The sequence below is a fragment of the Callithrix jacchus genome, chromosome 1, assembly GCF_049354715.1.
Source record: "Callithrix jacchus isolate 240 chromosome 1, calJac240_pri, whole genome shotgun sequence".
NCBI classification, from domain to species: domain Eukaryota; kingdom Metazoa; phylum Chordata; class Mammalia; order Primates; family Cebidae; genus Callithrix; species Callithrix jacchus.
The window spans coordinates 157493555-157520095 of record NC_133502.1 but is presented as its reverse complement, the minus strand read 5'-3'; the positions used below and the strand labels follow the sequence as shown (position 1 = coordinate 157520095).

General features: G+C 41.0%; 1 protein-coding gene across 1 annotated transcript in view; it reads left to right on the top strand.

The window, feature by feature from the left end:
• FRRS1L (ferric chelate reductase 1 like) overlaps window positions 1–24556 on the top strand; it is a 36368-nt gene extending 11812 nt beyond the window's left edge. The window contains exons 2-5 of the mRNA XM_035254190.3: window positions 5084–5168; window positions 7612–7750; window positions 13495–13741; window positions 17402–24556. Coding sequence (XP_035110081.1) covers window positions 5084–5168; window positions 7612–7750; window positions 13495–13741; window positions 17402–17574 — 644 coding nt within the window. The 3' untranslated portion in view covers window positions 17575–24556. The remainder of the gene's footprint in view (window positions 1–5083; window positions 5169–7611; window positions 7751–13494; window positions 13742–17401) is intronic.
• Window positions 24557–26541: the final 1985 nt, after the last annotated feature.

The following is a 26541-nucleotide window of genomic DNA, read 5'->3' as shown; positions in this document are numbered from 1 at the left end:
GATTTCCAGAGGGAAATAATAAACAGAATGAGGTTTACTGCACAGAGTCATTTATGCAAATTAAAACATACACAAGTGATATATTAAGAGCACACCTATGTAAAAATAAACATGGAAATGAACAGTAAGTTGCAGTGGGCCCTCGCTGGTCTGCTCTGTTTGAGCATTTCCAGACTTTGTGCATGGCCATAAACAGGCTAATGCAGTGCAGCTGTGGGCAGCATGGCAAGGGGTGCTGTTGGCAGAGTGAGAAATTGTGCCTGGAAACCAAACCTTACATCCAGGCTCTGCTGAAGGCAGTTTGGTAGTTATCTTGTAAGGTAATCATGCAAGAGTTTCAGGATGATGATCTTGGGAATATGAAATACTTTTTGCAACCTGGCAGGACTTTACCATGGACAGGCAGAATTCCATGCTACATGGAGTGGACTGAGATGAGAACCTTACCCCTAACACCAAATTGTCTGGTGTCCATTATTGCTAATGTGTCCTTTCAGTTTACCGTAGTAAAAGATTGCTTTTCTAAGATGTGTTGGAGTGTTCACTTTTTGTTGAAACTTCCATGCTTGGCAGAAGGATATGCATAAAATTCACTGGACCTGGTGTCTAAGCTGGGGAAGAAAATGAGTTTAGTGATAGATTGGGGGGAAAAAAATCTAAGATGGACTTTGCATAGACTGATAGTGAGTGTTCCATAAATCAAGAAATACCAATTTAATTATGTGCACCTAGGCTACTTAGAATTCTGCAATCAAAGTGATTTCCCATTAGAATTGTATAATGCGTGTAAAACATAGATCCTATTGAATGTCTTTGTTTTCTAGCCTTCAGATAAGTACTAATAAGCTACAGTTTTGGCAAACACATTATATCAGTATTCAAAAGTTAATCTATTTAGTCTGTATCAATCAAAGTCCAGAAAGAAAGACAGAAATCATACTAGCTGTTTAAACAAAAGACCAGCCCAGGGATTTGTCTAAGTTAGAAGTTGAGGGACTGGAGAAGCAAAAAGGGAGCACCAAGGTAACATACAGAAAATACCTTCAGGAAAGTTACCACCCCTGGGGCTGAAGTTGCAAAGAGAAGGGCTTGGGTTTATCAAAAGGGCTCAGACCAGGGCCTCTCAGAGCTGTGACCCATCCTTTGAGAATGAGGCTGTGCTCAGCTGCTGCTAATACCTTGGAGCAGCATGGGATAAGGCTGGTTCTGGGAGCCTAGCACAAAGCTGGGAACTCAGACCAACTGCCAGGATGAAGTAGAGTTGCTGAGAACTTGCTTACTGGAACAGCAATCACACAGGAAGGAACAGTATTCTTTCCCTCCTCCTGCCTCCCTCTAATGCTTGCTATTGGCAGAGTCTAAGCACCTGGCAAAGGAAAGTGGTTTGCAGAGTACTCAGCATATAGAAGCCTGGGTTGTAGCTGAGAGACAAGAGCTTAAATATTGGCATGTGGTCTAAACTCATTTCATGCCAAATAGAGATCATTTAATTTCAGGAAAAAAAATCGAATTCTGCTCTGCTTATATTCCAATATCAACTCCCCACTGGTGTACTGCAATTCAGTTCCTACACTAATGACCCAGAATTAGTACAGCTCCCACAAGTGAAAGGGCACAGTTCACAATAAGACTGTCCACACCTTAGACCAAATGGCTATAAGTGCAGGGTCTTCCCACAAGATAGAAGAAGCTTCCCACTTCAGATTCTATTATTTGCTAGAATGTTTCACAGAACTCAGAATTGTGCTATTTTTACTATGACAGTTTTATTATAAATGATACAACTCAGGAACAGTCAGTGAGAAGACACATAGGAAGAGGTCTGAGAGGCTCCCAAAGGCAGAGTTTCCATGCCTTCTCCTCGTGGAATCAGCACATTGCCCTTCCAGCACATCAATGTGTTCAACCAGGAAGCTGCAGTGTGTTTCAGTGTCCAGAGTTTTTATTGGGGTCTCGTTATGTTAGCATGATTGATTTAATCATTGGGCACATGATTAAAATCAATCTCCAACCCCCTAACCTAGCACAAAGCCCCAACCTTCCAATCAACATGGTCTTTCCAGTGACCAGCCTCTATTCTGAGTCATCTGATCACTCAGCATAAACTCAGATTTGATCCAAGGGGCCCATGAAGAACAAAACATTCAGGAAATTCCAAGGATTTAGAGTTTCTCTCCTAGGAACCAGGGACAAAGGCCAAATTATTTATTTTTCAACAGTTTGCAATATAAAAGGAAAATATGTTATTAAAGGCATGTCCAAGTGCATTTGACAGAACACAAATTCCCATTACAAGTTTTAGAAGCATACGTAATAGAAAATTAGTGCTAGAAAGCCCTGGGAAGCCATTTGCCAACATGAATAAACTGGTTCAGAATGTAAGTGAGCTTTGTTCCAAAATTTGCTTTTGTCTGGAATTTAGAAACCTGTTGTTCTTAAAGAGACAGTTGTACTCCATAGTTATTATTTCTCAGGCCAGTTTATGAAATTTAATAGTGTTAATAATCCAGAAGTAATAATAACTAGGATTTATTGAGCTGAGAATCTGCTGTATGCTAATGTATTATTCTAGATGCCAGGAAGTAGTGAGGATGATATGTCTGAAAATGGAAGAATATGGAGAACCTGAGTCAGATGCAACATTAAAAGAGATTGTCTTTGTCAGTGAACTATAGAATTTCCAAATCATGTAAGTGAACAATCATTGAATTCCTGGATAAATATTCTGAGAAAAATGGTCTGAGGGTTGTAGTGAGAAGTAAGAGAAAGAAGGTATAGAAGATGCTTAACATACAGTAGTTTGTAGTGGCTCAGTAACTATTTTGAGAAAAAAAAACAACTCATTCAAGTCAGGACTCAGTCTATGGCAGCGGTCCCCAACCTTTTGGCACCAGGGACTGGTTTAGTGGAAGATAATTTTTCCATGGACTAGGTCAAGGAGATGGTTTTGTTATGATTCAAGTACATTATATTTACTGTGAACTTTATGTCTATTATTATGGCATTATACTATCTAATGAAATAATTATACAACTCACCATAAAGTAGAATCAGCGGGAAACCTGAGCTTCTTTTCCTGTAACTAGAAGGTCCCATCTGGGGGTGATGGGAGACAGTGACAGATCATTAGGCATTTGATTCTCATAAGGAGCATGCAGGTTGCATCCCTCTCATGTGCAGTTCACAACAGGGATCACATTCCTTTGAGAATCTAATATCACTAGTGACCTGACTCAGGCAGGTATGCAAGCCATGGGGAGTAGCTGTAAATACAAAGCAAGCCTTGCTTGCTTGCCTGCCACTTACCTCCTGCTGTGTGGCCTAGTTCCTAACAGGCCATGGACTGGTCAGTGGCCTGGATACTGGGGACCCCTGGTTTATAGTACTGAAGCAGATATAGGACTTAGCGTAAAATAAGCATAAAATGACCAGTGCAGTGGCTCACGCCTGTAATCCCAGCACTTTGGGAGGCTGAGGTGGGTGGATCACCTGAGGTCAGGAGTTCGAGACCAGCCTGACCAACATGGTGAAACCCTGTCTCTACTAAAAATACAAAATTCGTCTGGCATTGTCGCGGGCACCTGTAATCCCAGGTATTCAGGAGGCTGAGGGAAGAGAATCCCTTGAACCCAGGAGGTGGAGGCTATGGTGAGCTGAGATTGTGCCACTGCACTCCAGCCTGGGTAACAGAGTGAGACTCCATCTCAAAATAAATAAATAAATAAGCATAAAACTAGAAAAAGTAATGCATTTGACCCAACTACTTAGATGGTGAACGGTTAGGGCTGTTCTTTATCATGTGATCAAAGTTAAGGGTAGTAGAAATTGACTATTCACCATGCACAGAAGTGTGCCAGAAAAGTACGACATCGTGGCTTTTTAAAAAGTATAATAAATCTAATAGACAAAATTAGCAAAACCTCACTTTAAAAAATTATAAATCCCAAAGAAGAAAACCAAAATAACAAGAAAAAAACTCATAAAATAGAATAATAAGTTGTACTAATTTACATTTCCTAATGTCTGTGAGTGATTTTATTTATTCATTTGAAAATCATTTACTCAGTGTCCTGTGCCAAGCACTATGCTGGGCAGAGAATACAAGATAAGTTGTACATGATTCCTGTGTACATGGAATAAAGAGCCTAGGAGAAAAGATTTCTCTTACAAAGTGGAAGCATAATGCAGTCTTACCCTTCAATATATGGTTTGATGCATTATAGTGGTAAGTAATCATATAAGATAGATAACTGTTAGAAATGATGAGTTTAAAGAATTTAGCAACAAGCTGGGTGGGGTGGCTCACATCTATAGTCCCGGTACTTTGGGAGGCTGAGGCAGGTGGATCACTTGAGGTCAGGAGTTCAAGACCAGCCTAGACAATATGGTGAAACCCTGTCTCTACTAAAAATACAAAAATTGCCGAGTGTGATGGCAGCCACCTGTAATCCCAGCTACTTGGGAGGCTGAGGCAAGAGAATTGCTTGACCGTGTGAGGCAGAGGTTGCAGTAAGCCAGGATGGCACAACTGTGCTCCAACCTGGGTGACAGAGTGAGACTCTGTCTCAAAAACAACAACAAAAACAAAAAACAGAGAATTTAGTAACATAAGAAAATGTTACCTACAGCTTAATGCAAAATGGAAGTTAAAATGGAATGGAAAAATCCTATGATCAAGTATACAAACGGAAAAACTCTACAATCAGGTATAAAAACGTATCATTGTTAACTTCTTTCTCTTAGAGCGTGTATATTATATTAAAAGTGTGATTCTCAAACTCCTGGGGACAGTGGTAAGCCCGTGGTTATATGAAATTGTAGCCTTTCTCAGTGTCCAAGGTCGCTTGCCTGTAAAGTGAGAAAAGGGCACACCTACTCTGAGTTCACATGCAAGGTTAGGTCCGAAGGTGTGTGGCCTACACACACCATGAAGGGGATGATTAGGCTTAATCAAAGCCCTTTTCTGAGTCCCCAGACATTTCTTGATATGCATGAGAAAAAAAATAGTCAACACAATTTTAAAAGTTCTCATTGGAACAGTTGTTACTGGATTTTCTAACCCTTCTTTATTCTCACTGCCCAGGTTACCCCTTCCCTACTGCTCCTCCTGTGGATCCATTTGCCAAAATCAAAGTGGACGACTGTGGAAAAACTAAGGGATGCTTTAGGTTGGTGGAACCGCAGGTTGGGTAACTTTAAGGCTAAGACTGGTTCACTTCTCAGGGTAGTATTTAAATTGCATGCCATTCCTTCTACTCAGGGGGCCTGGGCTTCTTCATCACCTCAGGAGGATTAGGAAGTTTTCTAATGGCCATCCCACTTTTCAGTCTTAAAGGCCTTTTAGCTTTAGCATATCCTGGGCCCTGGACCATTCTTCCATGGTTCTTTCTAGCTGTACCACCATTGGTCCTGGTGTTTCCTACTCACCAATTGGTGATATGCAGAAGACTCATGTGACACAGAACATGTCCATGCTTATGCAGCAGGGGCTGTGCAAAGGCAATGATAGACATGTTTAATACCCAATTCCTTTTCTAGTAAGTAGCCATGACCTATGGATATCTGTATGATTCTAGCTAGTCATTAAGCATTCATTGTTGCTAGCTTGTTATCTCAGGTGTGATGAGTCTCTACATCATTAGTAGTATCACTACATGACAGTCTGGGCTAGAAAACAGTCGTGTGTACAATGGGCCTCCCTTCTAGACAGCTCTGCTTCTTTGGAAAAGTCTCTTCCTTTGAACCCTTTACTTTCTAAAACAAATTGCCCTGAGTAACTTGATGGTCAAGGGCAATTTGATGATCAGGGGCAAAGTTTTGATGGTCACTAACCCAAAGGTCCTGATTTTGCTGTTGTTCAGTACCCAAGGTCTAAGGAATAAAAATTGAATACACGGGCTTTGAGGTTTCTTTGGATTACAAGGCCATTTCTAAGGAATAAATAAAAATATACAATAATATTCTTATTGCGGAAGATGGTCAGCAATGTATAAATCTGGTGATTGGGGGATGTTTTGAGAAGGGAGGGAATTACCTCTCTACCAGCTTCAAAGTGACATGATATCTTGTCCATTCACTCCTTTTTTATCTTCCCTTGCTCTTTTTCATCTTTTTTACCCCAGTGCCCTGTTGCCTTGATCCTATATCTCTTCCTGACTGCTCGGATATCTCTGCCAGGATAGTTGCACATTTCTGTCCCCTCCTCAACGCAGCACCTCCGTGCCCTGTTCCTTCAGATACCTTCCATCTGCGCATAGATTGTCCCACCCATTGCTTAAACTTCCTAGCATTTTGCAAATGGTATAATACAGTGTTCCTCAAACTAGGGCTTGCCAGTTCTGAAAGGATCCACAAGTCCTCTGTAAGAAAATTTAAATTTGTGTTTTCATTTCAGTAGTGCTCTCTAAAAACCATTAATGTCTGCGTAATCCCACTATCTAGATAACCACCTTATATCGTTGTATGTTTTAGTGTCTGAATTTGTAATCATGTTAGCAGCAAGTAGCCCAACAGAACAAAGGCAAATTTTATAAATAAGGCCAAGCCCACTGGCTCATGCCTGTAATCCCAGCACTTTGGGAGGCGGAGGCAGGTGAATGTCCTGAGGTCAGGAGTTCGAGATCACCCTGGCCAACATGGTGAAACCCTGTCTCTACTAAAAATACAAAACCTAGCCAGGTGTGATGCGGGAGCCTGTAGTCCCCACTACTTAGGAGGCTGAGGTAGGAGAATCACTTAAACCCACGAGGTGGAGGTTGCAGTGAGCTGAGATTCTGCCACTGCACTCCAGCCTGGGTGACAGAGTAAGACACTGTGTAAAAAAAAAGAAATAAAATTTTATAAACAACACATTTATTCATGGTCCGTGAGTACCAGATGGGGGTATTCATTTGGTGTATTGCATAAATGAGGGTTTTGCAGCAGTTCAAACAGATAAAAGTGAAGAGTTGAGCCATCATGCTATAGAGAGTAGTAAGAACATGCTCTCAACTTCAAAGATGCTGCATGATCTAGTCAGATGCCACACACACATAAGCAGAAATTTACTTTCAGTAAAGCCCCTTTATCTGTTGCATAAGTGTTGTGAATTTCAATGTTCCTGGTTTATTAGTTTAATTTATATTGAATTTGTAAATTTGTGTTAGTTTGATTATGTGAAAATTTGTAAGTTGAAAAGAGTTGGTATACATTTAATTAGGAGAAACTATTTAAATGGTTAACTTGGAGAATCTTTTTCCATTAAAGGGGATTCAGAAATAATTCAGTAGTAACAAATATTTAAAAGACTATGATATTGATATAATATAAAGAACTCTGGCTAGGAGTTTGGAGACCCAGGTTCAAGTCCTGTTGCAACCACTGACTTCACTATACAACCACAGGCAAGCCCCTTCCCATCTCAGAACTGCAGTTCTTGTGTATAAAATGGGACAGATCATCTCCAAGTTTCCTCCTAAGAAAGTGAAACTGTGTTTTTAAGATCCCAGGTAGCAAAAAATTCAATGTGTTTAATAATATTGCTTAGCATCCCACCTGATAATGTGGTAGATGCTCTCTTAATATATTTCGAGTAAGTAGAAGCAGTAATGTCTCTTTCGATATATCTTCTAGATATGGCAAACCAGGCTGTAATGCAGAGACCTGTGACTATTTCCTCAGCTACCGGATGATAGGGGCCGATGTAGAATTTGAGCTGAGTGCAGACACAGATGGTTGGGTGGCAGTTGGATTCTCTTCAGACAAGAAAATGGTAAGATGCAAAACATGATAGAAGCGGATTTTTCTCTTTAGTTGGCTGTGCTACTTTGATTTTAAAAGCAAGTAAATTGATCAAAGCAGTAGAATGATCATATTAATTATGGCCCTCTAAATGCAAGTTTAAAAAAAAGCCAGGATAGGTTAAATGAAAGGGTGGGTTATCAGAATCCAAGCTGTCTTGTGGCACCTCTGTTCATCATCTATTTCCACAGTAAGGCTGCAAGAAGAGGCACTCATGTTCTAAGCCTTACGTAGCTTACAACGGTGAGCATTTATTGCTTGTTCACATATTCATGGATTGACTGGGGTACAGCTCAGGTTAGGTGGGGCTCAACTGGACTTGACTCCACTCTATGAGTTGGATTCAGGTTTTCTCTGTATTTTCACTAGTCATCCAAAGCATTTGTTTTTTAATGGCAAAGGCAGAAGTGAAAGAACCACTTATAAGAGGAAAAACAGGCCAGGCGCAGTGGCTCACATCTGTAATCCCAGCACTTTGGGAGGTCGAGGCGAGTGGATCACGAGGTAAAGAGCTCAAGACCATCCTGGCCAACATGATGAAATCCCTTCTGTACTGAAAAAAAAAAAAAATACAAAAGTTAGCTGGGCCTGGTGGCACGCACCTATAGTCCCAGCCACTTGGAAGGCTGAGGCAGGAGAATCTCTTGAACCTGAGAGGCAGAGGTTGTAGTGAGCCGAGATTGTGCCACTGCACTCCAGCCTGGTGACAGAGTGAGACTCCATCTGAAAAAAAAAAAAAGGGGGGGAAAACGAACTTTTTTCCCTCTCTACTCATATTCTCAGTACAGAAAGAATGCTTCTGTGACCAGATGTATGGGGATGTTCCCCATACCCCAAACAATTCTCCATTGGACAGCTGAGTGTCCCCTAATTCAATTTATTTTTGACACTACCTACTTGGAGATAGCATTGGATCCCACAGTTTAAGAGTTCAAAACCACAAGACTGCCTCAGTCACAAGCCCCAGGTTATGACCTGTATTTCTGACCAATCAGCTTTAAGTCTGGGGTGCTACCACCTCCTCATGTTCAGTTAATTTCCTGGAGCAGCTCACAGAACTCAAACACTTTACTCATTTATTTATTTCTTTATGGAGGCAGAGTCTCACTCTTGTCACCCAGGCTGGGGTGCAGTGGTGTGCTCTCAGCTCACTGCAACCTCTGCCTCCCCGGTTCAAGCGATTTTCCTGCCTCAGCCTCTGGAGTAGCTGGGATTACAGGCACCTTCCACCACACCCAGCTAATTTTTGTATTTTTAATAAAGATGGGGTTTTACTGTGTTGGCCAGGCTGATCTCAAACTCCTGACCTCAGGTGATCCACCCACCTCGGCCTCCCAAAGTACTGGGATTACAGGCAGGAGCCACCGCAACTGGCGTACTTTATTCATTTATTATAAAGGCTATCACAAAGGATAAAGAATAGTTAGATGGAAGAAACACTTAGGGAAAGGCGTGTAGGAAGGAGTGAGGAGCTTCACTGCCCCGTCTGGGTGCACTACCCTTCAGGCACCTCCACCTGTTCGAACCCTGTCCTTTCAGGATTGTTTTTGTTTTTTTTAGACGGTGTCTTACTCTGTTGCCCAGGCTGGAGTGCAGTGGCGCGATCTCAGCTTACTGCAGCCTCCACTTCCTGGGTTTAAGCAATTCTCCTGCGTCAGCCTCCTGACATAACTGGGATTACAGGCGTGTTCCACCCCACCCAGCTAATTTTTGTCATTTTAGCAGAGATGGGGTTTCGCAATGTTGGCCAGGCTGGTCTCGAACTCCTGGCCTCAAGCAATCTGCCCGCCTCGGCCTCCCAAAGTGCTGGGATTATAGGCACTTCCGTGCCTGGCCTCCTTTTGAATTTTTATGGAGGCTTCATTATAATAGGTATGATAGATTACATCAGGGAAGTGAAGAATTTGGTTCAACAGTCTTGTCTTCCTCTGTACCCAGGGGCAAGAAAACCTCTGGACCTCAGACAGGACTGTGGCCAGGGACAGGCAGGGACTCAGGCTCGCAGACAGCGTCATCTCTGGCCCCTGCTCTCCCCTGTGCCTTGCTGCATTTTTCTCTTTCCTCTGGAGCCTCATTCCTTGCCACTTCAGTGGGCCGGACTTGGTCCCAAACTGCCAGACTTTCTCAGGCCTCTGTGTCTTTGCACTTGCTGTTGTTTCTGCCTAGAGCATCCCACCCTGTCTCTTCACTTGGCCTATTTTGAGGCTTGTGCAGGGCTACCGGGCAGAGAGGAGGGTGGCTCAGACCAAAGTTCCAGCAGTGACAATGTTGAGAAGGGCTCAGATTTTGGATAGTTTGAAAGTAGCACTAACTGGCTGGGCGCAGTGGCTCACAGCTGTATTCCCAGCACTTTGGGAGGCTGAGGCAGATGGATCGCTTGAGGTCGGGAGTTCAAGACCAGTCTGGCCAACATGGTGAAACCCTGTATCTACTAAAAATACAAAACTTAGCCGGGTGTGGTGGCAGGCACCTGTGATCCCAGCTACTCAGGAGGCTGAGGCAGAGGATTGCATGAACTCAGGGGGTGGAGGTTGCTGTGAGCTGACATCATGCCATTGCAGTCCACCCTGGGCAACACAGCAAGACTCCATCTCAAAAAAGGAAAGAAGAAAGAGAGAGAGAGAGAGAAAGGAAGAAAGGAAGGGAGGGAGGAAGGAAGGAAGGGAGGGGGGAAGGAAGGAAGGGAGGGAGGGAGGCAGGCAGGCAGGCAGGCAGGAAGGAAGGAAGGAGCACTGATAGGATTTGCTAGTGGATTAGATATGGGTCGTAGGTGAGTCATAGGAAAACACTGGGAAGCAGTCTAAGCAGTGGCGGCTCTGGTGGCTTTATTCTTGGAGAGGTCACCAGGAGAATAGCCTTCAATGTGTCCCAGGCTAATGGGTACAACTGGTAAGAGTGCATGGATAGATAAGAGTCTACTTATTTCCTGCTGTAGAGGCAGTAGGAGAAACAGCAGGGCGTGCCACACCCAGAAGCTGCCTTGCATTGAAAGTGACCACTTCCAGTCCTAAATGCATTTGCACTCAGGGTGGGGCTGTTAAGATTAGAGGAGTGAGACAGAGTGAGGAGCATTCAAATTTTATATTTGATATTCTGCTATCTAAGGCCTATAAAGTATCTATTGTCATATTATCTGTGAAAGTAAAAGTCTCTTTTTTTCTTGTATTATTCCAAGAAGAAGCACAGATGATTTTCAAAAACGTGATGTATAAGAAAAACAAAATGGAACCCCTTTTTAATAGCCTTTAACTTTTAAAAAATGGTACATTATTGGCCGGGTGCAGTGGCTCGCACCTGTCATCCCAGCACTTTGGGAGGCCGAGGCAGGCAGATCACCTGAGGTCAGGAGTTTGAAAGCAGCTTGGCCAATGTGGTGAATCCCTGTCTCTACTAAAAATACAAAAATTAGCCAGGCGTGGTGGCAGGTGCCTGTAGTCCCAACTACTGAGGAGGCTGAGGCGAAGAATTCCTTCAACCCAGGAGGCAGAGGTTGCAGTGAGCCAAGATCGCACCACTGCACTGCAGCCTGGGTGACAGAGTGAGACTTTGTCTGTAAAAAAAAAAAGGGTACGTGTGTGTGTGTGTGTGTGTGTGTGTGTGTGTGTGTGTTTTAATTAGACTTTACTTTTTGCAGCAGTTTTAGGTTCCCAGTGAAATGGAACAGAAGTTATAGAGTGCCCATATATCCCCTGGGGAGCCTCCCCCATTATCACCATCCTGTGCAGGGTGGTACGTGTGTTACAACTAATGAACACTTTTTTATTGTAACATTTCGTTTTTTTTTGAGATGGAGTCTCACTCACTCTATTGTCCAGGATGGAGTTCACTGGCTCACTGCAGCCTCTGCCTCCTGGGTTCAAGGGATTCTCCTGCCTCAGCTGCCTGAGTAGCAGGGATTACAGGCACGTCCTACCACACCTGGCTAATTTTTGTATTTTTAGTAGAGATGGGGTTTCACCATGTTGGCCAGGCTAGTCTTGAACTCCTGACCTCAAGTGATCTGCCCGCTTTCTACAGTGCTGGGATTATAGGCATGAGCCACTAAGCCCAACCAAATACTTTTAACTTTTTGACCTTGATTTGAAAAAAGTATAAACCTACAGACAAGCAGGATAGTACAGTAAACTCATATATAGAAAATCTAGATTAACAAAATGATAACTTTTTATTGTGGTAAAATGCACATAACAGAATCAGCCATTTTATTTTGTTGTTGTTGTGTATGTATTTTTTTTTTTTGAGGCAGCATCTCCCTCTGTTGTCCAAGCTCTAGTGCAGTGGCACAAACAAGACTCACTGCAGCCTCAACCTCCCCAGCTCAAACGATCCTCCCACCTCAGCCTCCCAAGTAGTTAGGACTACAGGCATGAGCCCCCATTTCCAGCTAATTTTTAAAAGTTTTTTGTAGAGACAAGGTCTCACTGTATTGCCCAGACTGGTCTCAAACTCCTGGGCTCAAATCATCCTCCTGTCTTGACGTCCCAAACTGTTGGGATTACAGGCGTCAGTCACCACACCTGGCCAGAATTGACAGTTTTATTTTGTTTTGGTTTTGTTTTTTGAAACAGGGTTTTACTTTGTCATCCAGGCTGGAGTGCAGTGACACCAAAATTTACTATTTTAAAGTGTCAATTCATTCAATGTTGTGCCACCTTCACGACTCCCTAGTTCCAGAACATTTTTATAAATAATGACATCAGCCACACATGCTTTATTCTCTCTACTACTGTTGCTACTGCTACTACAACTGATTATTATTATTATTTTCTGAAACTTTGGCATTTAAATCACAAATGTCATAATCCTTCAATCCTAAATACTTAAGTAGGTATCTCCTAAGATCAAGAATATTCTCTTTTATTATATAGTTTATTAAATTCAGGAAGTTTAGCATAGATATGATAGTATTATTAAATATATTGTTTGTTTTCATATGTTGCTACTTTTCTCAATACTGTCCTTTAGGGAAATTTTGGGTTTATGGCCCAAATTTCTGTGTCGGAACATTTAGAACTGCATTTTATTCTCGTGTATATTTTGAAGTAGTTTCTTAGATTTTTCTTTTCATTTTTTGGTCTTTCATGACATTGACTTCTTGAAGATTATAGGCTAGGGTTTTTTTTTATTTTTTTGAGATGGAGTCTCTGTCACCAGGCTGGAGTGCAGTGGCGTGATCTCAGCTCATTGCAACCTCCGCCTCACAGGTTCAAGCCATTCTTCTGCCTCAGCCTCCCGAGTAACTGGGACTACAGGCACCCGCCACCATGCTTGGTTCATTTTCGTATTTTTAGCAGAAATGGGGTTTCACCATGTTGGCCAAAATGGTCTTCATCTCCTGACCTCGTGATCTGCCCACCTCTGCCTCCCAAAGTCCTGGGATTACAGGTGTGAGCCACCATGCCTGGCCTAGTTTTTTTTTGTGTGTGGAATGACCTTCAGTTTGAGTTTATTTTCTCATGATTAGGTTAGTTTGTGTTTTGGGCAGGAAGACTACATAGGTGGTGATGTCTTCTCCAAACATCACTCAGGAGGCATTGAATGTCAGTTATTGTGATGGTAACTTCAGTCTCTTGGTTGAGACTTTTTAATTGCACTTAAGAGAATTTTTTTTTGGTGGGATTTCAAATTGCAGAGGTGATGGAATGTATATTTCTAGTGACCAGTGTGCAAAAGATGAACCTTTCACTTTTTTTTCTTAATCATTTCTCATGTTAGGGTGGTGATGATGTCATGGCCTGCGTCCATGATGACAATGGCAGGGTCCGCATACAGCACTTCTATAATGTAGGCCAGTGGGCAAAGGAGATTCAGAGAAACCCTGCCAGAGATGAAGAAGGAGTTTTTGAGAATAATCGCGTCACCTGCAGATTTAAACGCCCTGTGAATGTTCCCAGAGATGAAACAATTGTTGATCTGCATTTGAGTTGGTATTATCTGTTTGCTTGGGGTCCAGCCATTCAGGGTAAGCTTACATTTTAGCATCTGGATTAAACACCAGACACCACTGTGCTTGTGTTCATTATTAATTGAAGTCACACTGTGTGCACAAGAGAGCGATAAGCACTCTGGATAATTTAAAGGAAAAGAAGATGTGACTCCTACCTTCAGAAGGTTATAATGGACTTATTATACATATGGACAAACAAATGAACAGTTATACACATGCAAAGCTAGAGCAGTACAAGACAGTATGTCATGAGTAATGTGCTTAATGAAACAGATCATGTATCTGCTGTATGTAGGGCTTTATTCAATTATCACAGCATTCTCATTGACTCCTCACCATGTTCTTGAGAGGTATAGGTATTATTGTCCTGGTTTTAGAGAGATTAAGAAACTTGCTCAAAGCTATACAACTAATTAATAGAAGAATTCAAATTCAATCCTTAGTCTGTCTGACCCCAAAGCCAGTGAATCCTCTTACCTCCTATGCTGTGAATATAAAAAGACTGAACAGGGGCTGGACGTGGTGGCTCATGCCTGTAATCCCAGCACTTTGGGAGGATGGTTAGAGCCCAGGAGTTTAAGACCAGCCTGGGCACCATAGTGAGACCCTGTCTCCATTCAAAAAAGAAAGAAATAATAAAACATACTGAACAGGAAGGGCTTCTGGAGACTTCTCCAGAAATTGACACTAAACATTTCATTAATGCCCACTTCGTGACTATTCTGTTAGTCACAAATCTGCCAAATTATCCTGTAGTTTAACCCATTACTCCTTAAATATTTATGTGCATAGGAATTACCTGGCTATATTGTTAAAGTGGAGTTTTCTGTAGCTCTGGGTTAGGGGCCTGAGATTCTGCTCCTCTGCCCTTCCCTCCCCTTCCCTGACAGGGTCCTACTCTGTCGCCCAGGCTGGAGTGCAGTGACACAATCACAGCTCACTGCAGCCTCCACTTCCCAGATTTAAGTGATTCTCCTACCTTAGCCCCCCAAGTGGCTGGGACTACAGGCATGTGCCACCATGCCTGACTAATTTTTTTGTATTTTTAGTATAGATGAGGTTTCACCATATTGCCCAGGCTGGTCTTGAACTCCTGAGCTCAAGTGATCCACCATCTTCGGCCTCCCTGAGTTCTGGGATTACAAGTGTGAGCCACCATGCCTGGCAAGATTCTGCATTTCTAATAAGCAACCTGGTCATGCTGGTTCATTGATGACCTCATTTTGGGTGGCAAGACTCAGCAGCATTTCCCCAATAAAGACCCAAGGATATCATGAGACCTTTAAGAGATTGCTAACATCAAGTTACATTAGTCTTGAGCATGCCTTCTGGTTGATTAGCCTAAAGGTTTGATCAAGAATGGAAGTGAGTTGGCTTGCAGTCCTCGCACTGAGGACTCATTCTGGTTCCTGGGAATTGCATCTTTCTTTACTGTGTGCTCATCAACTATTTGTTGCCTGATCTGTTCTGGTTATGTTTTTTTGTTTTTTGAGATGAAGTCTTGCTCTGTCACCCAGGCTGGAGTGCAGTGGCACAATCTGAATTCACTGTAAGCTCCACTTCTTGGGTTCAAATGATTCTCCTGTCTCAGCCTCCCGAGTAGCTGGGAGATTACAGGCGCCTGCTACCATGTCTGTCTAATTTTTGTATTTTTGGTAGAGAAGGGGTTTCACCATGTTGGGCAGGCTGGTCTCAAACTCCTGACCTCAGGTGATCCGCCTGCCTGGACCTCCCAAAGTGCTGGAATTACAGGCGTGAGCCACCATGCCAGGCCCTGGTTGTGTTTTTTTCCTTCAATTTGTTTCTACCAATCACCCCAGAGATGACATAATCTGCCTTTTATTTTGCCTGTTGCCAATTGGGAAGACACTTGGATGCCTCTAGATTAGTGACACCTTTTCCATTTGTTAATTTCCCAGATACCAACAGTGGCTCTGCAGTTATAACTTCAATTACTTTTAGTACCCTGGGAAATAAATGATATCTCAGCATGGAGAAAAGCCGTCATCTAAAATAGATTTGAAGTCTAAAACTTTGAGTTTGAGTACTGGTTCTGCCCCTTGGAAGCGATATGATATTTAGCCTGTTATTTAAATTCTGAATTTCATTTCCTTATATCTAAAATGGGGATAATAATACTTCCTATTCCATGGAGTTGTTGTAAGGATTAAGTGAAAAGTATTTGAAATTGCTTTACCAATTGGAAAGGGCTGTATTTTCAGAAGGTCATCTTTTTACACATATGGCAGACTAGCCTCAATTCAAAGCCTTCTCCAAATCTGGTCCTGCCTCACCTGATAAGCTGTCTCCAGACTTCTGTTCTTCTTACTACCTCTAAGCAAAACAGGCACATTGCTACACTATATGTAGTCTTGTGCTTTTCTCGTTTCCTGAGTGCCCTTCTAATGCCTCTTTATTGATTATATCCTATGCATTCTCCCAAGGTCTCTGTCAGGGGAAAAACTTTGAACTAAGGCTTGAAAGGGGTATGGGGTCAGATTTCACTAAAGGAAGGCATGAACTGTAGACACATAGTTAAGTCAAGCAGCCAGTGCAGGTGACCGGTGAGCTGAGGTTAGGTAGGAGAGGTACGTGGAATCTGTTGAGAGAAAAGTCTTCTCTGTTACCCAGTCTGGAGTGCAGAGGAACAATCACAGCTCACTGCAGCCTCCACCTCCCAGGTTTAAGTGATCCTTCCAACTCAGCCTCCCAAGTAGCTGAGACTACAGTTATACAAACTGGAGAGTTTGATTTTTGCTAACTGAGGCCAGCATGGACACTAAGCAGAGACCTGAGATGTTAAGTTTGGCAGGGCTTCCCTAGCAGATAGTACCTCGAAAACCTCACTCTGAGCTCTATTTCTAAGGAGACTTTTGCACTGAATGCTTATGCCTTAGTCTCCCTAACCCAAGTTTCATGTGGATTATTCAGAAGGTCAGACACTTTTAATCAACTGAAGCTTATTAAATATATTTTACACACAGTCTATACTTCTTTCCATGTGTAACCAAGTTTTTAAAAAGTTTCCCAGCCAAAGACTTGTCTGGTACCTTAATCATCCTGCTTTCTGTACCATTCTACCCTAATCAGCCAGACGCACAGACACACATCCAGCATACCACACTCCCTCTGGCATGGCCAGGGGGAGGGTAGTAAATGTCCCACAGATGGTAGAAGAGGGCTTCCATCTGTAAGGGAGATTTTAATAGTGTTGTCAGGAGTTGTTGATGATCCATATATGCAAGATGGATTTGAGGGAGAAAAGTTAGTAGTCTCTGCTGTTTGAAATAAAAATATAGTTTTCTCATTTGGGTATTAATAAGACAACTCATTATAGCAGTTTAAAAGAGGCAATCAAACAATAATCATACAATATTATATAACCAGCAGTCTTAAAATTGAGTTGCCAGGAAACAGACCAACAGCATTGTTCTGATAGGGGAGTGCAAATTAATGAGAACTAGTCTTTTTGGATAAATTTAACTAATTTCTGTGTTCATTAGATGGACAATGACAGAGAATGCTGATAACTCAAATACCTGAATCCAGATCTTTTTAACCATTGCTTATGTGTTCAACACTAAATAGACTTTTGATTTTTCTATTGTTTGCCTATACCATTATAAATCTGTCCTTTTTTCAACTGCTCCCTGCCGTTCTCTTTTTTTCTTAAAGGCTCTATCACTCGACATGATATAGACTCACCGCCGGCTTCGGAGCGTGTTGTCAGTATTTACAAGTATGAAGACATTTTTATGCCATCAGCTGCCTATCAAACCTTCTCATCTCCATTTTGTTTGCTTCTGATAGTTGCTCTGACATTCTACCTATTGATGGGAACCCCGTAACCACAGCTACAGGGCCAACTGATTATATGGATTGGGAAGTCTTTAGTATAAATATATTTTTAAAGAATATCCAGTATTATTTTAGCTTCAATTATTTGAGAGGAAAAAAAAACCTCATATGATTTCAGCTTTTTGGAAGAAAGAATAAGCTTCTTTTCTAGTCAAAGAGGATTGTTTAACAATGACCTTATACTTTTGGAATGTACTTACATCTTTTCTAAGTATTTTCAAATAATTTAACTTTACAACATCTCTGAGTTCGATTGATGAAAATTATGATTGCCATCTTCCTGAATGGGATTTGAGACCCAGAAAGGCTGCCTTTTTATGATCCACATACCATGTAGCTTTGGCTGGAAATAACAAATAGAAAGGCAGAGAAAGAACTATGTATAGACATCATGTCTCGGAACGGTCTTTCTTTACTGTGAGTGGTATAGCACAAGAGAGTTATTTTGAGTATCACTAGGGAGAATTTTACTGAATGTCGTAAGTTCACAGTCAGCCTTTTTGGCAGAAGAACTTTCAAATTTTCGTAAAGCAGAAGTGCTTTTGGATATTTACACAGCCAATGGGGAGATTAGATGAAAATACCATGATATGAAAATAGTTTATATTTATTTGAAATTTCGGCCAAGCATGGTGGCTCACACCTGTAATCCCAGCACTTTGGGAGGTTGAGATGGGTGGATCACCTGAGGTCAGAAGTTCGAGACCAGCCTGGCCAATATGGTGAAACCCCATCCCCACTAAAAAGTACAAAAATTATTCAGGCATGGTGGTGCATGCCTGTAATCCCAGCTACTCGGGAGACTGAGGCAGGAGAATCTCTGGAACCTGGGAGGCAGAGGTTGCAATGAGCCGAGATTGTGCCACTGCAATCCAGCCCTGGGTGACAGAGCCAGACTCTGTCTCCAATCAAATAATATTTATTTGAAATTTCTTCTCAGTTAGAGAGTAACTAGGAGAAAACATTTGCACTGCTATTTGGAAAGGTTAGAGACTGAACTGTGCGCAGTCCTGAAGATGTAAAGTTGTATTAATGATATTTTAAAAAATGGGAATTCTTAGCAGTTAGAATTTGAACTCTTCTAGCACTGAATTTTATAAAACTGAAGTATTACTCTATTGTTACAGTGAATTATCTTGTCAGAGTCAGCATACATTATGATTAAAATGAATTTTTTTTTTAGACAAATTTTCGCTCTTTTTGCCAGGCTGGAGTACAATGAATGGCATGATCTCAGCTCATTGCAACCTCCACCTCCCAGGTTCAAGTGATTCTCCTGCCTCAGTCTTCTGAGTAGCTGGGATTACAGGGATGTGCCACTATGCCTGGCTAAATTTTTTGTATTTTTAGTAGAGACAGAGTTTTACCATGTTAGTCAGACTGGTCTCGAGCTCCGGACCTCAGGTAATCACCTGCCTTGGCCTCCCAAAGTGCTGGGATTACAGGCGTGAGCCACCGCACCCAGCCTAAAAATGTATTATATCAGACAAAACATCTTATTAAACATTTAGGGCATTTTGATAATCAACACTTTTTGAGACTGTAGAGATTTGGAGTAGAATTTTTTTTTAATGAGGTGGCTTTTTTTTTATTTGGAAATGGGAAAATGACCCATAAAGTGAATTAACCTAGAGTATCCATTTAAAATGTTCAGACTTATGGCTGAGCATGGTGGCTCATGCCTGTAATGCCAGCAATTTGGGAGACCAACCAGGTGGATCACTTGAGGCCAGGAGTTCAAGACCAGCCTGGCCAACATGGCAAAACCTTGTCTCTACTAAAAATACAAAAATTAGCCAGGCATGGTGGCACACGCCTGTAATCCCAGCTACTTGGGAGGCTGAGGCACGAGAATTGCTTGAACCCGGGAGGCTGAAGTTGCAGTGAGCTGAGATTGTGCCATTTGCACTCCAGCCTGGGTGACAGAAGGACCCTGTCTCAAAAAGATAAATAAAATAAAATGTTCAGACTTATAAACTAGACAGGCAGTCAGCATAATTCATAATAATGCCTTGACATAATGCTTTTTTCTAAAGGTTCCAAATGTCTGTGCTAACAGCCCATTTTGAGGAGAGAAGTCTGCAGGTATAGTTAGTGCTGCTGAGACATTTCCACTGTGGCATTCTGGAGTTCTCTGGCTTGCCCTTGTTGCTTTAAAGCTGGTTTCAACTTCGTAGGCTTGTGACTGAACAACACTGGCGATTGTGATTTCTAATACCGCCCTCCAGATTCATGTCACAGGTGAAAGTCCCCTTGTGGGGAGAGCTTTCAAGTTCTTCTGGATCTGAACCAAAATAAGGAAAACATCAATAAACACAGTTACCAAATGCTTCCAAGGGATGTAGGAGAAATACTATTCACTACAGATGGGGAGAAATTGACATTTAGAGGAGAACTGACATCAAGTATGTAATGGAAGTGGGTAGGATTTAAACTCAAGTACCCTAGTTCGAGTCCTTGACTCCACTCTGGTCATGGCTAAGTCTGGCCTGTGTAGTGTCTTCTCAGTTCTAGTGGCTGTTTAGTAGCAAAGATACCGATATGAAGGCATCCACGTTGTAAATAAGAAGCAAATATTTTTATATTTCACTCTGTGTATAGTATTTGAGCTATAAATAAGTTAAAGCAAAAGAGGGACTCCAGCTTAGTAGCAAGCAGGGAAGGAAGAAGTGAATGCAGCTTCCTTCCGCTTACATTTCTCATCAAGCTAATTATTTCACTAATGGTTTCTAATTTGATTACCGGTTTTTGCATTTTTATGCTTAGAACTTTCAATGACTTCTCAGTGCCATTAAGGTAAAATGCAAGACAGTTCTGTGACCTGCAGTATCATCTTTTGCCACTCCTCCTCACTTGATATGTCTCAGCAAGACTGAAAGGCTCTAAGTTCTTCAGATCTGCTCTATCTCACTTCTCATTTTGTTCCCCGTGTTCAAACATTCTCCACCTCTTGTGCTTGATGAACTCCTACTGACCTGTCAGGTCACAGCTTAAATATTCTTTTCTCTACCTGTAATCCCAGCACTTTGGGAGGCCGGGGCGGGTAGATCACGAGGTCAACAGATCGAGACCATCCTGGTCAACATGGTGAAACCCCGTCTCTACTAAAAATACAAAAAATTAGCTGGGCATGGTGGCGCGTGCCTGTAATCCCAGCTACTCAGGAGGCTGAGGCAGGAGAATTGCTTGAAACCAGGAGGCGGAGGTTGCAATGAGCCGAGATCGCGCCATTGCACTCCAGCCTGGGTAACAAGAACGAAACTCCATCTCAAAAAGAAAAAAATATATATTCTTTCCTCTAAATCCCTGGACTACATACATAGGTCTAGGTTCCTGTTAAATGCTCCCATGGCACATTGGGCTTCCTCATCAACATATCATACTTTTCTAGAATTGCTGGCTTGTCCTCCTTGTTATCTCCCTAATGCAGACACATTACTCATCATTGTAGCAGATGTTTCTTCATAGCATGTACTCAGTGAACATTTGTAGAATTAATACATATGAGAAAGTATACTTTTATGGCAAGTTTGTTTGTTTCAGAAGGCTTGCATTTCATCTATATTACAAGACTGGCCAAAGTTTTTATATTCTTCCTCCTGTGCTCAAACCATAAATAATTAAGTTAGCAACCACTGAACTTTGTTTTTTGAAACATAAATAGAAACGTCCTTAGTAACAGTACTAACAATAATCAATGTTCAGAAATAAGAATTCACACCAGTGATACAGAATGGCCTTTGACCATTATCTTCTATTTTATGTCTGCATTCCCATTTTCTAATATACTACTTGTCACAGAGGACATGCCCAACCAGTGTTCTTTGTAAAGTACCTAAGTAATAATAATGCTAGTGAAATGTATTTAGTGCTGTTCTAAGCACTTTACACGAATTAACACATTTAATCCTCAGCGCAACCATAGAAAGTAGATTCTATTATTTATCCAACTTTACAGATGAAAAAACTGAGGCTGGTCATTTGACATAAATTGCCAGTGCTGGCCAGGACTTTAGAGACCATTTAATCCAATGCTTTTATTTTACAGGGGTGCAGCTGAAGCCTAGGGAGGTGATATGATTTCCTATACATTCATGCACCTTCATGCACATCCATTAAAACTTTTACTGAATGGAACCCACTATCCGCACTCCAATTAGCTAGGTGCCTTTTTCCCCCTGTTTAGTAATTTACAATTAATTAGAGGACTTTTTATAGTTATATTTGGGGGAGAGGAGCATGTTTTACTTTATGTTAACTTTCTTCTCTGCTTAAAAGCATTTCGATTATTTTACCAGTTAGCTTAGTTCTTTTAATAGGTTTAATACACAGATCAAAAAAGACTTAAATATATTTTTAAGAATTTAACAATTTAAAAGTAAATTGCCTAAAACCTAGATCTTCTAACTTGGAGCCCAGTGCTTTTTTATTGCTCCGCTGTAGTCAAAAGTGAATTTATAAACATGATTTCAGATAAAATGCAGAAGCTGTATTTAATTAAGTTGGCTTTTGTCATTAAAGATACCAGAAAGTTTGGACAATTCAGGAATGGATTTCCATCCTAGATGGTATTTACCACTATTTCTGGAATTAAGTTTACTGTCTGTATTCAGGATTTTGTGCATAAGAGACGTGATCACTGAAGTTGTATGTCATTCTTCGCTCTAGTCCAGGGGTCAGCAAACTTTCTCTGTTAAGGGCCAGATAGTAGTTTTTTGGCTTTTCAGTCTCTGTTTGGCTCTGCTATAGACAATACATAAATGAATGAGCATGGCTGTATTCCAATAAACCTTAATTGACACTGAACTTTGAATTTCATATACTTTTCAAATGTCACAAGTATTTTCCTTTTGATTTTTTTCAAAAAGCCATTGAAAAATCCAAAGACCATTCTTAGCTTGCATGCTGCATAAAAACAGGAAGCAGGCTGGGTTTGCTTATGGACTGTGGTTTCCCACCCTTGTTCTTGGATAGGGACACACCAGTATATCAAGATTTGTTATAAAGGATACTGCCCGCAATGTATTACTGGTTAGTTGTAAGAATACCAAAGTTAGTGAATAATTTGTTTTTAAAATAAATTATTGTTGATTTATTTTTATAAATAAATGGCATAGGGCATTCTCATGCTCCTGCATTCTAATATATTTTCTGGAATGGATGCAAAAGTGGTGGCAGTAAAGTACTGAGCTGGCTAAGCAGCACTTTTGTCCTACTTCAGTGTGGTGATCGTGGACATTTACTACTGAACTGCTCTTCCCAGTAAGGATTTCAGTGTTTCAGAGTAATGCATTAATCTGTAGATATTTTAAAAGTCGTATCAAAATCTCCTGCACCATGGGAGTGTTTAACACATGTGATGTGGCATCTACCTTATGTACCATAATGGAAAAATGTTTGAGAACCGCGGCACTAGGCCAAAGGCTGGGATGTGTCTACTTTGCTGTGGTGTATGTCCTTGTTCTCTAAACAAAATTGGTTATGTTTAGCAAACAGTTAGATGGTTCTCCTTTTGTTTATATACACAGATAATCCATGACTTTGGATGGGTCAACTTAAGAGTTTTCAAATTTATGATGATATGAAAGTGATATACATTTGGTATACTCCCACAACTTACAATGGGGTTATGTCCCATAAGTGTTTTGACTTGTGATATTTTCAACTTACAATTGATGGTTTTACTGAGACATAACCCTATTGTGAACTGAGGAGCATCTGTATATTTGTACATACATGATGGTGTGTGTTTATACATAAATGCCTGTATATACACACCATGAGCATTTGAAGGTCTTTGCCAAGGTTGTTTCTGTTTCTGATCTCTTGCCTACTTTAAAACCCAAGAGATAAAACGTTATGCATATTACAGGCAAAACTATGCTTGAGTATATAGTAATGTAGTTTGTAGAAAGTATTCCTGGATCTTTTACTAAGGCTTATCTCCTCCATTCAACAATATATGAATTGTTAAGAATATATAAAGTACCACTGTTGAATGTAACTTCTCTATGCTGTTAGTTAAGAAACCAAGACTAGTATTAGCTGAGTAACTGGCATGTTGATGCAACCTATACAGGTTTTGTATTTAATTAGGTTCCTTATTCACTTATTCAGTTATCCAGTTATTTAATTTCAAGTTAGACTTCTTTGTTTTTATATTTAATAAAAGACTTGCATATAAGTTCCTCTTCATAAAAATAGTGGCCGTGCTATTGTGATTTTAAGTATGTCTGATAACTCAAAATTCAATGGAATCATCAAGCTATTTGGGATTTTTAACATAAACTATACTGCTGCTTGATTAATGTGTTCAGTTTTCCCCTGGATATTTGCTATTAGGCTGATAGCCATTCAGTTGGATTCTTCTGGAGAGTGATCGATTCTCTAAGGTAATGGGATGCTGCAGTGGGTGTGACATTCACCCAGGTCATGAGAGTCCTACCTGTTTCAGCACATAGAAGGCCCTGGCCACGTGGAAGAGTGAATGCAGCTTCTCCGGATGCCTTATTCCCACAGACATGCTGATACGCTGGAACAATCTGACTCCAGGAGTATTAATATACTTTTTTGAGACTGCCTACAAAATACTATTTTGTAAAAACTATGCCTTTACATAGACATTGATAGGGTATATTTGTTTTATAACAATTGTGTACCTAATGTTTGATTGTGATTGATTTTGAGATTTATGTATATTTATAAGCCTGTCTTATGTAAATTTTTACTCTAAGATGTGTGCCACATTACTAACGAAGACATGGGTTTTTATTTATGTAAAGGTATTGTAGCAATATTCCTAGATGCTACCTAAATGATTGTTCTGTCCATTTGCTATCATAAATGCTTTTATCTTTGGATGATTATGTTAGTCAGAATATATTAATTAGATTTAAACTTTCAAGTAAGAATTCTCAACATAGTTTGAAATTCTTCCTATTGATGTAATTAAAGTTAGTTTATAATTCCTTACTGCTTTGCTCTGGTGCATTTTTCTTTTTCTGTTTGTTTTAAATCTTTTATCAGGAAAGTCGCTCTCATTTCTCCCTGAATCTATAGACCTTGGAGAAGATGATGTCCTGTCTTATCTGTCAAAGAGGAACATCATATTGCTGTCGTCAGGTAAAAATCCCTGTCGAGAAACAATTGGTAAAATAATCTTACATTTATAACTGGTTTAATACTTTATTAAGTAGTGAATGGAGGTGTATAATCCATTTCAAGTGTATCAGTTGGTTAATTGCACCTGGCTAGCGCTAAGAATTTCAGCTGTCAGCCTTATTGGCAGTTGAATCATATAATATGTTGAGAATAGATAGAGTTTAGTTGTAGAGCATAATGAATTACCAGGGAGGTCGTTGAGTTGCCAGTACTACAGGGGCTAGCTTGAGAAGATGAAGGAATGGCATGTCAAGAAAGAATCAGTCATTACTGCATTCTGCATTCTAATTTTCACCAAAAAACAACAACAACAACAACAAAAAACCCTTCAAATATTTTGTCCTTTGTTTAGTATTCTACTTGTTCTGCATGGTATTTGTTTATTTATTTATTCTGCAATATCCTCAGTAGATAGCCCAACTATCAAACCTGATCCTGGCTGATGTTTGACTTGGAGGTTTCTTAGGGCTTAGTCATAGGTACAAGGATCAGATGATAAGCTATAAGAAGGGACAGAAGAACAGCAATGGATGTGAGAGTCACCTGCATCCAGGAGGTTAAGAAGCTTCAACCATTCATTCAATCAGTCAACCAATCAATATTATTATTTATTTATTTTTAGACAGGGTCTTGCTCTGTCACCCAGAATGGAGTACAGTTGCACGATCAGAGCTCACTGCAGCCTCAACCTCCTGGGCTCAAGTGATCCTCCCACCTCGGCCTCCCAAAGTGCTGGGATTACAGGTGTGAGCCACCATGCTCAACAATAAATATTTATTGAAGACTCTTATATGCCAGTCCTTGTGCTAGACATTACACAGAGAGGACTCTAGGAAGAACAGTTCTTGATTTCTGCCCCACCCTGGAGGCTCACCCTGGGGGCCTGGTTGGAGAGTCAGACAAACAAACACCATGACAGTACCTTATGGTGAATGTGTTGGTAAAAAATAAAAAAAAAGCTCAGGTCTGATGCTCAACCTGAGTGGAGGTCCTCACCCAGCCTGGGGCAACTGGAAAAGCAGGTGGCGATACTGAAGTGAACCTTTAGGAAGGGTGCTATGGACTGAATATTTGTTCCTCCCAAATTTATATGTTGAAATCCTAATCTCCATTGTGGTGATATTTGGAGATGGCACCTTTGGTAGGTAATTAGATGTGAGGGTAGAGCCCTCATGAATGGGATTCGTGTCTGTTTAAGGAGAGAATTTGCTTCTTTTCTCCACTCTCCACCATGTGAGTACACAATGAGAAATTGGCCATCATTGAACCAGGAAGTGGGCCCTCACCAGAACCCAACAATGCTGGCACCTGCTCTCAGGCTTCCCAACCTCAAGAACCACGAGAAAGAAATTTTTGTTGCTGAAACCCGTCAGTCTGTGGTAATTTGTGATAGAAGCCTAAATTATTAAGACAAAAGGGTAGAAATATTTTAGGCAAAGAGTACCCAGGGGCATCACCAAGAAAGGAGAGAGCAACCTAACAACCTCAGATGAAAGACCAGCAGGATGCATTAGGAGAGCATTTTTATAGCTGAGGCACCACAACAGTGGTGAAGGTACAGACGGGAGAGTTATGCATCTGTCTGAAGGCTGGTCCTGTGAAGACAGATAAGATGTCCAACATGTGGTTGTTGGTCTAAGGAGCTCAATGTGCTCTTGGCAGTTGTTGCACAACTGCAGAGGACACGAAATGTAAATAGTGCCCCCAAATGTGAACTGTATCCCTGGAACTGTACAAAGTTGTGGCCATGGACCATGGAGAGCTACCACAGTGCAGGCCTGAGTGTTCATTTGTTT